The sequence below is a fragment of the Nerophis lumbriciformis genome, linkage group LG18 (genome assembly GCF_033978685.3).
Source record: "Nerophis lumbriciformis linkage group LG18, RoL_Nlum_v2.1, whole genome shotgun sequence".
Classification (NCBI taxonomy): domain Eukaryota; kingdom Metazoa; phylum Chordata; class Actinopteri; order Syngnathiformes; family Syngnathidae; genus Nerophis; species Nerophis lumbriciformis.
This window is the reverse complement of record NC_084565.2, coordinates 38,612,677-38,627,246: the sequence shown is the minus strand read 5'-3', so window position 1 is coordinate 38,627,246 and position 14,570 is coordinate 38,612,677. Positions and strand designations below refer to the sequence as shown.

General features: G+C 40.5%; 1 protein-coding gene across 12 annotated transcripts in view; it reads right to left on the bottom strand.

Moving 5' to 3' along the window:
* Window positions 1–498: 498 nt before the first annotated feature.
* The window catches only part of kif1aa (kinesin family member 1Aa), a 137,117-nt gene continuing 123,045 nt past the window's right edge, over window positions 499–14,570 (bottom strand). For 6 of the 12 annotated variants that reach the window (XM_061978353.2, XM_061978355.2, XM_061978358.2 and 3 more), the window contains 11 exons: window positions 12,542–12,656; window positions 9,461–9,594; window positions 6,846–6,907; window positions 6,635–6,780; window positions 6,421–6,570; window positions 6,274–6,345; window positions 6,095–6,216; window positions 4,066–4,218; window positions 3,812–4,004; window positions 3,623–3,741; window positions 499–1,563 (listed from right to left, as the gene is read on the bottom strand). In XM_061978353.2, the coding sequence (XP_061834337.2) occupies window positions 1,521–1,563; window positions 3,623–3,741; window positions 3,812–4,004; window positions 4,066–4,218; window positions 6,095–6,216; window positions 6,274–6,345; window positions 6,421–6,570; window positions 6,635–6,780; window positions 6,846–6,907; window positions 9,461–9,594; window positions 12,542–12,656 (1,309 nt within the window). In that variant the 3' untranslated portion in view covers window positions 499–1,520. Of the gene's footprint in view, window positions 1,564–3,622; window positions 3,742–3,811; window positions 4,005–4,065; window positions 4,219–6,094; window positions 6,217–6,273; window positions 6,571–6,634; window positions 6,781–6,845; window positions 6,908–9,460; window positions 9,595–12,541; window positions 12,657–12,790; window positions 12,815–14,570 lie in introns of all 12 variants that reach the window. The other 6 variants (XM_061978349.2, XM_061978351.2, XM_061978356.2 and 3 more) reach the window with 2 other exon arrangements.

Sequence of the window (14,570 nt, the reverse complement as noted above, 5' to 3'; positions counted from 1 at the left end):
GTTGGAAAATGACCAAAATTCAATGGTCAAATCAACGTCATAACCTGACATTGAATAAACGTTGTCAAAAAGCATGTTGTTTCAATGTTGTATTTGTGTTGGGAAATGACCAACATTCAATGTCAAATCAACATCAGAACCCAACATTGATTAAATGTCGCCAAAAAGCATGTTGTTTAAACGTTGTATTTGTGTTGTAGAATATTGGTTGGGAAATGACCAAACTTCAATGGTCAAATCAACATCACAACCTGACATTGATTAAACGTTGTCAAAAAGGATGTTGTGTCAATGTTATGTTTGAGTTGCTCGACGTCAGGAGCCAACATTGATTAAACGTTATCAAAAGGCATGTTGTTTCAACGTTGTATTTGTGTTGTAGAATATTGGTTGGAAAATGACCAAAATTCAATGGTCAAATCAACGTCAGAACCCAACATTGATTAAACGTCATCAAAAAGTATGTTGTTTCAACGTTGTATTTGTGTTGTAGAATGTTGGTTGGAAAATGACCACATTTCAATGTCAAATCCAACATTGAATAAACGTCATCAAAAAGCATGTTGTTTCAACGTTGTATTTGTGTTGTAGAATATTGGTTGGGAAATGACCAAAATTCAATGGTCAAATCAACGTCAGAACCCGACATTGATTAAACGTCGTCAAAAAGCATGTTGTTTCAACGTTATGTTTGAGTTGCTCGACGTCAGGACCTAATTCAACCAGTTCTCAACGTTGCTTCAATGTCTCATGCCTGCCATCTAGCATGTCAATAGCAAAAACAATGTATATTAGCATCAAGCTAGTGCATTTTCAGAGAAGCGGAGCCTTACTTAACGTCATGTTGGAGCGTTTTTGTTTTTTTTAGTCAATTTCTTTTGCAAAAACGACCGAGAGGTAGTTCGGCTGAGTCTGCTCTCAGTGCTGCTGGAGTGATCGCCAAACTGGTACCCTAACTTGGTCAATTGGACGGGGGTATTTGGTGGGTGCCATGCCAGGAGCGGACATGGCTCGCTGTTGGGACAGAAGAGAAGATGAAGGTCGCAGCATGAAGGTCACAGACTGACAACACCCTGATCAGAGGCAAACTGAAGCGAGAGCGAGAGAGTGAGAGAGAGAGAGAGAGAGAGAGAGAGGCACTGCATGACATTATTCTGCTGACTCGGCCAAACTGAAAAGCGGACGTTCCCCGCGGGTGGCCAACGTGACGGAGGGAAACAGCGACGAGCTCCTTACAAAGTGCAGTGTGCAGAAATTGCACCGTACTTTAGAAATATAAATGTCTTTGTAAATAAATCCATGCGGGAATAAATAAGCGAGGCAGGTAAAGAAAAAGAGGTGTGGAGCAGCGAGAGAAGAGAATCATGCCCCAGGACAACAACTACATCACCACACGTATGACAGGGACGCCTCGTCCTCGCCGCCGGGTGGGCCTTCGTGGTCGCGGGGGAGGGACTTTCTATGTACAAGTCAAGTCTTTGTCATGACCCTCCCCCCCGGACCCCTTTTGCCCTTGGTCCTCACATCCTCATCTGTCCCACTCGTCTTCTGGACAACTTTGACCTGCAGGAGGACAAAGAAATATGTCACGGATCATTCTAGAAAAACACGGAGGACATTCTTCAATCCTCATGGAAGACAAAAACAAATGTTTGTCTTTTTCTATGCATTCAAATTGATGAAAGACAAATACAAAAAGTACTCTCTGTAAAGCACCACTAGTGACATTGGCAGCAAAACAGGCCCAGAGCATAATACTACCACCACCATGGTTGTCGGTAGGCATGGTGTTCCTATTGTGGCCAAACAGCTCCATTTTTGTTTCATCTGACATCACATGGACAAAGATAAGACCGTCTGGAGGAAAGTTCTGTGGTCAGATGAAACAAAAATGGAGCTGTTTGGCCACAATACCCAGCAATAAAGGTGAGGTCTTTAATCCCAGGAACACCATGCCTACCGACAACCATGGTGGTGGTAGTATTATGCTCTGGGCCTGTTTTGCTGCCAATGGAACTGGTGCTTTACAGAGAGTAAAAGAAGGATTACCTCCAAATTCTTCAGGACAAGCTAAAATCATCAGCCCGGAGGTTGGGTCTCGGGCGCAGTTGGGTGTTCCAAGAGGACAATGACCCCAAACATACGTCAAAAGTGGTAAAGGAATGGCTAAATCAGGCTAGAATGAAGGTTTTAGAATGGCCTTCCCACAGTCCTGACTTAAACGTGTGGACAATGCTGAAGAAACAAGTCCATGTCAGAAAAGCAACACATTTAGCTGAACTGCACCAATTTTGTGGTAAAAAATTCAAGCAGAAGCTTGTGGGTGGTGACGGAGGCAGATAATTACATATATCCATATCTTTATTTTTACATAAGGATTGTCAATGACAACGTGTACATTATTGTGTCAACAATAAAGAAAAGGAAAAAAGCAAAAGTAAAAAAAAAAAAAACAGAAAAAAAGACAAAAAATTATATATATATATATATATATATATATATATATATATATATATATATATATATATATATATATAATATTTATATATACATATATAAAATAAAAGTAAAAAAAACAAACAGAAAAAAAGACAAAAAATTATTGAAATATATATATATATAATAAAACAACAGAAAAAAAGACAAAAAATTATATATATATATATATATATAAAACAGAAAAAAAGACAAAAAATGATATATATATATATATATATATATAATTTTTTGTCTTTTGTTCTGTTTGTTTTTTTTTACTTTTTTATATATATATATATATATATATATATATATAAATATAATATATATATATATATATATATCATTTTTTGTCTTTTTTTTTTCTTTTTCTTTTTTCCTTTTCTTTATATATATATATATATAATTTTTTGTCTTTTTTTCTGGGGTTTTTTAAAACTTTTTTTTTAAACTTTTCTTTATTGTTGACACTTTTTTTTTTTTTTTAATTGTGTAAACATCTGGCAATACAAGTGAGTAGCAAGATAATTGTGTCTTTCCTACAGTTGGGCATGGTGGTGAACTGTGCCACACAAGCTGTACACTGACTACTCTTTACCTGAAATAAAAAAAATAAAAAGATAATAAAAATTAATAAAAATAAAAACTAGAACTATTACGCATACATCTAAAAAAAGGCTTTTTTAAAAAGAAGGGTTTTTAAGCCTTTTTTTAAAAGCATCCACAGTCTGTGGCACCCTCAGGTGGTCAGGGAGAGCGTTCCACAGACTGTAGCTGTACACTGACTACTCTTTACCTGATGGTCCCTGCCAGGAGAGGGTTGAAGGCATACAGCCAGTCATGCATGTCCTTGTTGTTACAAGCTGTAATAATAATAATAATAATAATAGATTTTATTTGTAAAAAAGCACTTTCCATTGAGCAAACAACCTCAAAGTGCAATAGTGTATTAAAAAAATTAATAAAAAGATAATAAAAAAAAAAAAAAAAAAAAACTACAACTAGCATGCATATATCTAAAAAAAGGCTTTCTTAAAAAGAAGGGTTTTTAAGCCTTTTTTAAAAGCATCCACAGTCTGTGGCGCCCTCAGGTGGTCAGGGAGAGCGTTCCACAGACTGTAGCTGTACACTGACTACTCTTTACCTGATGGTCCCTGCCAGGAGAGGGTTGAAGGCATACAGCCAGTCATGCATGTCCTTGTCACTGCTGGCTTGAAGTAATATCCCACGATGCTCCGTGCACACGGCAAAGGTGTTGGGGGTCTGCATTGAGTAGATACAGGTGCACACGTTAGAAGACGAAGCCCACCGTGTGGGAGATTGTTCCACACACCTTCAGCATGGCCTGCTGGTCCTCACTGTACTCCACCTGAGCGGAGGACAGATTGAGGATGGCGCGCTCCACGCCGTCACGCTCCGTGTTGTAAATGTAGACGTAGGGCCGGCGCACCACCACGTAGCGCTTCACCCAGCTGTTGGTGTGCGGATCCAAGAAGTGCAGATAGCCTTTCTTGGACACGATGGGGCTGAGGACAACACTTGTGTTAGAGCCTTGGCGGAGGTCCACACTCTCACAGCTACCCTCACCTGACTCGGATCTCCTGGATGTCGGGGACAAATCTACGGATGCGAGGTTTCTCTTCACACGTCTTGGCGTCTGCGTCCTGCTGCGTGTCGGGACCCGCGTCCTGCTGCGTGTCAGGACCCGGGCTGACGGCACGGGAGCGAAGAGCGGGAGGTCTGCAAAAGCATGTATCAATCAATCAATCAATCAATGTTTACTTATATAGCCCTAAATCACGATTGTCTCAAAGGGCTGCACAAGCCACAACGACATCCTCGGCTCAGATCCCACATAAGGGCAAGAAAAAAACTAAACCCAATGAGACAATGAGAAACCTTGGAAGGGACCGCAGATGTGGGAACCCCCCCTGGGCGACCGATGCAATGGACGTCGAGTGGATCTAACATAATATTGTGAGAGTCCAGTCCATAGTGGATCTAACATAATAGTGTGAGAGTCCAGTCCATAGTGGATCTAGCATAATAGTGAGAGTCCAGTCCATAGTGGATCTAACATAATAGTGTGAAAGTCCAGTCCATAGTGGATCTAACATAATAGTGAGAGTCCAGTCCATAGTGGATCTAACATAATAGTGAGAGAGTCCAGTCCATAGTGGATCTAACATAACAGTGAGAGTCCAGCCCATAGTGGATCTAACATAATAGTGAGAGTCCAGTCCATAGTGGATCTAACATAATAGTGAGAGTCCAGTCCATAGTGGATCTAACATAATAGTGTGAGAGTCCAGTCCATAAAAAATAAAAAATAATGCCCCTCTGACAAAAAATTGTCAGAGGGGCATTTTTACCACTGTGTTACATGGCCTTTCCTTTTAACAACACTCAGTAAAGGTTTGGGAACTGAGGAGACACATTTTTGAAGTGGAATTCTTTCCCATTCTTGCTTGATGTACAGCTTAAGTTGTTCAACAGTCTCCCTTCTCATATTTTAGCCTTCATATTGCACCACACATTTTCAATGGGAGACAAGTCTGGACTACAGGCAGGCCAGTCTAGTACCCGCACTCTTTTACTCTGAAGCCACGCTGTTGTAACGTTGCTTGGATGGCAACATGTTTTGCTCTAAAACCTTTCAGCATTAATGGTGCCTTCACAGATGTGTAAGTTACCCATGCCTTGGCCACTAATACACCCCCATACCATCACACATGCTGCCTTTTACACTTTGCGCCTAGAACAGTCCGGATGGTTCTTTTCCTCTTTGGTCCACAGTTTCCCAAAACAATTTGAAATGTGGACTCGTCAGACCACAGAACACTTTTCCACTTTGTATCAGTCCATCTTAGATGAGCTCAGGCCCAGCGAAGCCGACGGCGTTTCTGGGTGTTGTTGATAAACGGTTTTCGCCTTGCATAGGAGAGTTTTAACATGCACTTACAGATGTAGCGACCAACTGTAGTTACTGACAATGGGTTTCTGAAGTGTTCCTGAGCCCATGTGGTGATATCCTTTACACACGGATGTGGCTTGTTGATGCATTACAGCCTGAGGGATCGAAGGTCACGGGCTTAGCTGCTTACGTGCAGTGATTTCTCCAGATTCTCTGAACCCTTTGATGATATTACGGACCGTAGATGGTGAAATCCCTAAATTCCTTGCAGTAGCTGGTTGAGAAAGGTTTTTCTTAAACTGTTCAACAATTTGCTCACGCATTTGTTGACAAAGTGGTGACCCTCGCCCCATCCTTGTTTGTGAATGACTGAGCATTTCATGGAATCTACTTTTATACCCAATCATGGCACTCACCTGTTCTCAATTTGCCTGCACACCTGTGGGATGTTCCAAATAAGTGTTCGATGAGCATTCCTCAACTTTATCAGTATTTATTGCCACCTTTCCCAACTTCTTTGTCACGTGTTGCTGGCATCAAATTCTAAAGTTAATGATTATTTGCACACAAAAAAATCATTGTATTCCGTTTATATTTACATCTAACACAATTTCCCAACTCATATGGAAACGGGGTTTGTATATATATTATTAGTATATCTATTATTATTAGACTACAGCACACAGGTGTCTGAGGGCTGACCTGAGTTCAGCGTTGCTATAGCAACCCTCCACCAGGGAAGGGCAGGTGGAGGAGGGTGTGATGGTGTTGAGGGCGGAGACGGAGGCGGAGTCTCCGAGCGTGGTGACGGACATCTGCGATATCTGCACAAAAGGAGTGTTAGCGTGGCGACAGGAAGTGGCGTGTTGAAGAGGAAGTACCTTGCTCTCACTGGCGCTGACACACAGGTGGCGGTGCTCCCGGTCGAAGGAGTGAGACAGCAGGCGCAGACACTGCGTGGACAAAGTTTGTTCACATTTACCTGCCGTATCCTGGCAACAGACGGGAGAGTGTGAGCGAGGCACAACCTTCATGGCGAGCTGGCGCTGCCTCTCGCTGGTGAGCTCCGAGGCGCCGACCACATCCGGCTGGTGGCTGAGAAGTTCTTCTGTGTGAGCGTCCAGCAGGGTGGACTCCAGCTTCTCTCTCAGCAGGAGGAAATGTTTGGTCTTCTCCACCTGAAACATCAGTCCCTGTTAGTTAGTTGATGGGTTTTTTTCAATAATATTTTGGTGCGCTCACGTCTTGAAGCAGGCTGAGTTTCTCCAGCTCCCACTGGTGCTCCAGGATCAGGCTGTCGCTGCGAGGCCTCCACCCGGCCAGGTTCTCCTCCCCGCGCACGTACGCCACCGAGGTGTCCAGCACCCGCCTGCGTCGTCTCTGCATGCCTGCCGGGGGGAAGCCTTAGACTGACGGAACGTTCCAGCAGGGCGCCTATAACCCGGACTCTTACCTGGACTTCCTGCGTCGGCCAGGTTGCACAAGCTGACCTCGTACACGCCGCTGACACGGTTCCTGCAGGAGAAGAAGTTGTCAAGTGGAGGCCGGGATGCATCACGATGACAAAAGTGATAAAAGTGATAAAACTGATGAAACTGTCAAAACTGATAAAAGTGATAAAAGCTGATAAAAGTGATCAAACTGATAAAAGTGATCTAACTAATAAAAGTGATCAAACTGATAAAACTGTTGAAACTGTTAAAACTGTTGAAACTAATGAAAGTGATCAAACTGATAAAAGTGATCTAACTAATAAAAGTGATAAAAGTGATAAAACTGATAAAACTGTTGAAACTGTTAAAACTGTTGAAACTAATGAAAGTGATCAAACTGATAAAAGTGAAAGTGATCAAACTGATAAAAGTGTTAAAAGTGATAAAAGCTGATACAAGTGTTAACAGTGATCAAACTGATAAAAGTGATAAAACTGATAAAAGTGATAAAACTGATAAGTGATAAAAACTGATAAAAGTGATAAAAACTGATAAAAGTGTTAAAACTGATAACAGTGATCAAAGTGATCACAGTGATAAAGCTGATAAAGTGATAACAGTGATCAAGCTGATAAAAGTGATCTAACTAATAAAAGTGATAAAACTGATAAAACTGTTGAAACTGTTAAAACTGTTGAAACTAATGAAAGTGATCAAACTGATAAAAGTGAAAGTGATCAAACTGATAAAAGTGATAAAAGTGTTAAAAGTGATAAAAGCTGATACAAGTGTTAACAGTGATCAAACTGATAAAAGTGATCAAACTGATAAGTGATAAAACTGATGAAACTGTTAAAGCTGTTGAAACTGATGACAGTGATAAAACTGATAAAAGTGATAAGACTGATAAGTGATAAAAACTGATAAAACTGATAAAAACTGATAAAAGTGTTAAAAGTGATAAAACTGATAACAGTGATCAAAGTGATCAAAGTGATAAAGCTGATAAAGTGATAACAGTGATCAACTGATAAAAGTGATGAAACTGATGAAACTGTTGAAAGTGATGAAAGTGATACAACTGATAAAAGTGATAAAACTGATAAAAGTGATAAGTGATAAAAACTGATAAAAGTGATAAAAACTGATAAAAGTGTTAAAACTGATAACAGTGATCAAAGTGATCACAGTGATAAAGCTGATAAAGTGATAACAGTGATCAAACTGATAAAAGTGATCTAACTAATAAAAGCGATCAAACTGATAAAACTGTTGAAACTGTTAAAACTGTTGAAACTAATGAAAGTGATCAAACTGATAAAAGTGAAAGTGATCAAACTGATAAAAGTGTTAAAAGTGATGAAAGCTGATACAAGTGTTAACAGTGATCAAACTGATAAAAGTGATCAAACTGATAAGTGATAAAACTGATGAAACTGTTAACTGTTGAAACTGATGACAGTGATAAAACTGATAAAAGTGATAAAACTGATAAAAGTGATAAAAACTGATAAAAGTGTTAAAGTGATCAAACTGATAACAGTGATCAAAGTGATAAAGCTGATAAAGTGATAACAGTGATCAAACTGATAAAAGTGATCTAACTAATAAAAGTGATCAAACTGATAAAAGTGAAAGTGATCAAACTGATAAAAGTGTTAAAAGTGATAAAAGCTGATACAAGTGTTAACAGTGATCAAACTGATAAAAGTGATCAAACTGATAAGTGATAAAACTGATGAAACTGTTAAAACTGTTGAAACTGATGACAGTGATAAAACTGATAAAAGTGATAAAACTGATAAGTGATAAAAACTGATAAAAGTGATAAAAACTGATAAAAGTGTTAAAAGTGATAAAAACTGATAAGTGTTAAAAGTGATAAAACTGATAACAGTGATCAAAGTGATCAAAGTGATAAAGCTGATAAAGTGATAAAAGTGATCAAACTGATAAAAGTGATGAAACTGATGAAACTGTTGAAAGTGATGAAAGTGATACAAGTGATAATAGTGAAACAAGCTGGTAAAAGTGATAAAAGTGTTAAAAGTGATCTAAGTGATGAAATCTATAAAATTGATAAAAAGTGATAAAAGTGTTAAAAGTGATCAAACTGATAACAGTGATAAAAGTGATACAAATGATAAAAGTGATACAAGCTGAAAAGTGATAAAAGTGATCAAACTGATAAAAGTGATCAAATTGATAAAAGTGATCAAATTGATAAAAGTGATAAAAATGATAAAAGTGATAAAAATAATAAAAGTATTACAAGCTGATAAAAATGATAAAAGTGATACAAGCTGATAAAAGTGATAAAAGTGTTAAAAGGCATCAAACTGATATAAATTATAAAAGTGTTAAGTGTTAAAAGTGATAAAAGTGATAAAAGTGTTAAAAGTGATAAAAATGATACAAGTTATAAAAATGATAAAAGTGACAAAAATGATAAAAATTATAAAAGTGATAAAAGTGACAAAAATGATAAGTGATAAAAGAAATACAAGTGAGAAAAGCAATAAAAGTGATAAAAGTGACAAAAATGATAAGTGATAAAAGCAATACAAGTGAGAAAAGCAATAAAAGTGATCAAAGTGATCAAAGTGATCGAAGTGATAAAAGTGATAAAACTCACCCGTCTGCCGCTCTCAGACTTCCTGTGCCAAAAAGGTTGCGGATGGAGCGAGAGGAAGAGAGCTTGGTGTCGCGAGAATAGAAGAGCATGCAGATGTCTTTGGTGATGACGGCCGGCTGGGTGCACCTCTCCATCTGCAGCACAAAAGAAGGGTTTATCCATTCACACGCACCCACAATATAAACACCAGTCATAAGAGCTGCCAGTCCATGTTTCAGAAACACACAAGTAAGCGTTTGTCCGTTCACATAAAACCTAATGCAAACATGGGATTGTCCACTCACACAATCCATCCATCCATCCATCCATCCATATAAACAACAATTTATCCACTCACTGATATATTATATCATATTATGTCTATATCATATATAGAAAATATAACAATTACCATGTACGCACATGACAACAATATTACAGTATATGTGACAGCTGCAGCATAAAATAGAGTAAATCCAGCAGAAAATAGAAAATAGACATTAAAAACAAAGAGAAATAGCTAACATAGAAGTAATAGAGAGATGACATAGCAACAGCTGTATCTAAGGGGAGAGGGGGGTCATAAACAGCCGTTGCCCTCGGTCATAAAACAGTACAAAGAAAATATGCCTGGAGCTTGCGTCAGGTCCTGCTTCCTCTCCGCTTTGTAGATCATGGGTCAAGACAAAATCTTCCAGTGGATTACAATAGATCAAAGAAACAGACACCTTCATGTCGCTTCCCATCGTACACAGTGGAGTTTTACAAGCCTTCTGTTAGAATAATTGTTTCTAAATTTGTCATGACTTGGTCCTGGGTGTTTGCTTTTCCGGGATGCAACGGAAAGTTGGCTCGGGCGAGACAGGAATGTAAGTACATTTTTATTTAAACACTATAACTACAAAAAAAAGGAAGTAAACAAAAGGCGCGCACAATGGCGGAGAACAAACTATGAAACCAAAAAGACTATAAACACGGAACAAAAACTTACTTTGGCATGGGACATGAAGCAGGATCTAAGAGGATGAAGAGTGTGTAGAGCATAATTGTGGGATGTCACCAGAAAGACAAACTGAAAACAATGAACTTAAATACTACAGACATGATTAACGAAAACAGGTGCGCGACTCAAAACGTGAAACAGGTGCGTGACGTGACAGGTGAAAACTAATGGGTTGCTATGGTGACAAAACAAAAGTGCACAAAAAGTCCAAAAACAAAACCGAACATGACCAAAACAAAAACATGATCACACAGACATGACAAAATGATCACAAAAACTTTGTATTACATTGAGTTCCTGACAAGAAGACAAAAAGCTGTCTTTGAAACCTACCGAGAGTAAGGCTCGTAAAACTCCACTGTGTGAGGGGGGGGAGTGAGCAAGATGAAGGTGTTCCTGTTTTCTGTCATGTATGGTAATCAACAGGAAGATATTGTTCTAACCCAGGGGTCGGCAACCCGCGGCTCCGGAGCCGCATGCGGCTCTTTGATCACTCTGATGCGGCTCAGCTGCATTCTTGCCAACCCTCCCGATTTTTCCGGGAGACTTCCGGATTTCACTGCCTCTCCCAGGGCAAACTTTCTCCGATTTTCACCCGGACAACAAAATTCAGGGCGTGCCGTGATGGCACTGCATTTTGCATCCTCTACAACCTATCGTCGCGTCCGCTTTTTCACCTAAGAAACAGCGTGCCGGCCCAGTCACATTTTGTATGCGGCGTCTGCTCACACACTAAGTGACAGCAAGGCATACTTGTTCAACAGTCATACAGATCACACAGACGGTGGCCGTATAAACAACTACAACACTCTTACTAATATGCGCCACACTGTGAACCCACATAAACACAACAGAACAAATACCCAGAATCCCATGCATCCCTAACTCTTCCGGGCTACATTACACACCCTGCTACCACCAAACCCCGCCCACCTCAATCTACGCACGGGGGGTGGGAGGAGGTGTTGTTGATGTGTGGGGGGGCAGGGTTGCGGTGGCGGGCTTTGGTGGTAGCGGGGGTGTATAAAGTAGCCCGGAAGAGTTAGGGATGCATGGGATTCTGGGTATTTGTTCTGTTGCGTTACGGTGCGGATGTTCTCCCGAAATGTGTTTGTCATTCTTGTTTGGTGTGGGTTCACAGTGTGGCGCATATTAGTAAGAGTGTTAAAGTTGTTTATATCGCCACCCTCAGTGTGATCTGTATGGCTGTTAACCAAGTATGCATTGCATTTACTTATGTGTGTCTGCAGAAGCCTCATATAACATGTAACTGGGCTTTCAAGCTGTAGAGGGCGCTAAAGGTAGTGATATCACGGCACGCCCTTATTATTGTTGTTTGGGTGAAAATCAACATACATTCAAGAAAATAGTTACCCTGAAATTCGGGAGTCTACCGGAAAAATCAGGAGGGTTGGCAAGTGTGACGCTGTCAAGTGCCCTTCATATAAAACTCGCGGGCCGCACTAACATTACATTTCCATATTAAGGTGCGGGCCGCGTGTCTGAGACCCCTGGTTTATACATAGCACAAAGCAAAAAAAAACCTTTGTATGTAGTGTTATTTCATTTTAAATTTCAAAAGAGTTTTGTGGCTCCCATTGTTTTCTTTAATTTGTGGAAACGGGTCAAAATGGCTCTTTGAGTGGTAAAGGTTGCCGACCCCTGTTCTAACCCAAGGACTTCAAAGCGGAGCGATGACAGCATCTGCCCAATTTCCAGACGACATCTTTTTGAAGTATTTTACAAACTCTTTTTGAACTATTTTATGGACCTCTTTTGGAACTATTTTACGAACTCTTTTCTGTGAATTGTTTACGACCTTTTCTGTGAACTGTTTGCGACCTTTGTCCTTTGGAAACAGCGGTGGCCATGTGGTCAGGGAGGGTCCAAAATAAAAGAAGGAGGCGTGCAATCTTTTGGCAGAGCGCGCTGAGATACTGTACAAGGGTACAGTGTACAGACGACTCTCCTCGATATTGAGTCCAAATTGAATTCTGTCTCTGTTTAATTCTTTGCCTCTTGTCTTGTTTAATAGACGTCATCAGTGTTTGAACCCTGACAGTATGTCAACTTTTGACCACGACTGTAAGTGCAAGTACCTCCAAGTAGGCAGACAGTGTCATGTAGATCTTCTCCCCGCACGGCGTCACCCGGTTGAGGAGCAAGGAGTTGTGCATGGAGCTGTCCCAGGCCGTCTCAAAGCGATAGAAGGTCCTGAGGGGCCCGGGTGGAGGGAGACAAGTGAATGAGGTCAGGGAACAAAAGGTCAACCATGCCAAGAAAGAAGGTGTATGGCAACATGCTGACAGGACAAGCAGCTGACAGGAAGGTGAGCACAAGTGGAGTACCTATGGTCAAGTTCCCGGGAGATGCTGTGAGGAGGAAGAAGAGATGGGCAGAAGAAGACAGTGAGAGGCGACGGGTGCAAGACCATGGACGCTACACTTCAACCCGCCCATGAATAGACAAACAGTCCGCAAGGTTCTTTTCAACATCAAGTCAGAAAACTTGTATATACTTTTTGGAATGTGCTAACCTTGCAAATGACTTATTTCCCTATCAAATACAGTGCCTGGCAAAAGTAACAGACTATAATCTTCTCCTATACTTTGGACCGTGTGGCTAATTTATGGACTTTTGTCCGCTAATTGCCATAAAAATAAAAGTTTCCATTAAAGCCAAGCAGAGTACTGAAATGGTGTGTTATTGTTTGTGCTATGGCGCCATCTTTTGGACCAGTTGAAAATGTACGATTCTTCATTCAAGCAACGTTTGTAAGTTTCACACTTTGACTAAAACAACTCATACTTCCTAAGATGTCTGTAGGAGTGTGTGGAGGGGGGCGTGGCCTGCAAGCCTGCGGCGAGGAGGGGTGTGCCAGGACCGGCCTCGAAGTCAGCGACAGCTGCGTACATGGCCCACCTGGGCCTTGTTATCTAATCACCTGTCGCTCTGTATATGCAGCAACCGGGAGGAGAGACATTGTTGGAGCCGGGGGATAGCGAGAGCACGGCGAACATTCACAAAAAAGACGTCTGCTGAAAAGCACTAAGAGGCTTGTTTGGAAAAATAAAACTGTCTTTGAGCAGATGGGTCCTCCAGACCACCAAGCATTTCCAGGCGAGCCCGTTTCATTGTTCTAAGACAGTTTTATTTTACCAAACAAGTCTCTTAGTGCTTTTCAGCAATTGTCTTTTTTGTGAATTTTCTTCGTGCTCTCGCTCTCCCCCAGCTCCAACGTCTCTCCTCCCGGTTGCTGCTTATACAGAGCGATAGGTGATTAGATAACAGGGTCCTGGCACACCCCGCCTCGCTGCAGGCCCGCAGGCCACACCCCCCTCCACAGAGTGTTTTCATGCATATTTGTCCGTGCTACGGTAACGTAATGAAGCTGGCATTAGCTAATATGCTAACCCGTCTACGAGCGTGTGCGTTAGTATTATTAACTTAAAATGGCATTATTTTTTGTATCGTTTCACTTTCACAAATTCCTCAGTAAATTCACCAAAATGTCACCGTGGTGTTATTGGGTCTGTTTAGCTGATTGGAGAGCTGGCTTGCGCAGCTACGATGACTTCTGTTCACCGATCAGCCGTTTTACTGCTTTGTTACAGACCCCGTCTGGAAACATTTACAAGATATTTCTGTGTAAATAAGTCATTTCACAACGTATATATCTGCGGCTTACAGTCATTCTAAAATGTAATGGGTGTGGCCAAGTTTCACTTTTGGGTACACAGAAGATCTATTAAAACCTCTAAAGGCTTAGTGGCCACATGCGTGGACAGCACCTTTTAGCTCTTATTTCCAAAATTGTGTACAATTCTGAATTGGGGTCTTATGGCCACTTATGTGGACACTTATACTGCCATCTGGTGGTGTCAGAAGAGTATAACATACAATGGAATTTGGAGAAAAAAAAGTGTAAAAATAAGAATTAGCATGTCACTGAACATAAAGTACACATTTGTGTACTTATGGACTAAGTACATCATATCAAAAGATGATTCTTAGTTTTTATTCTAATTAGGGTCCAATAAGCCCAAATAACAAAGAGAAATAAAAAAAGCGTGTAAACAAATAGCTTGGGCTTTAAGAGGTTAAGACTCCCAACAATGCAGCACTAGT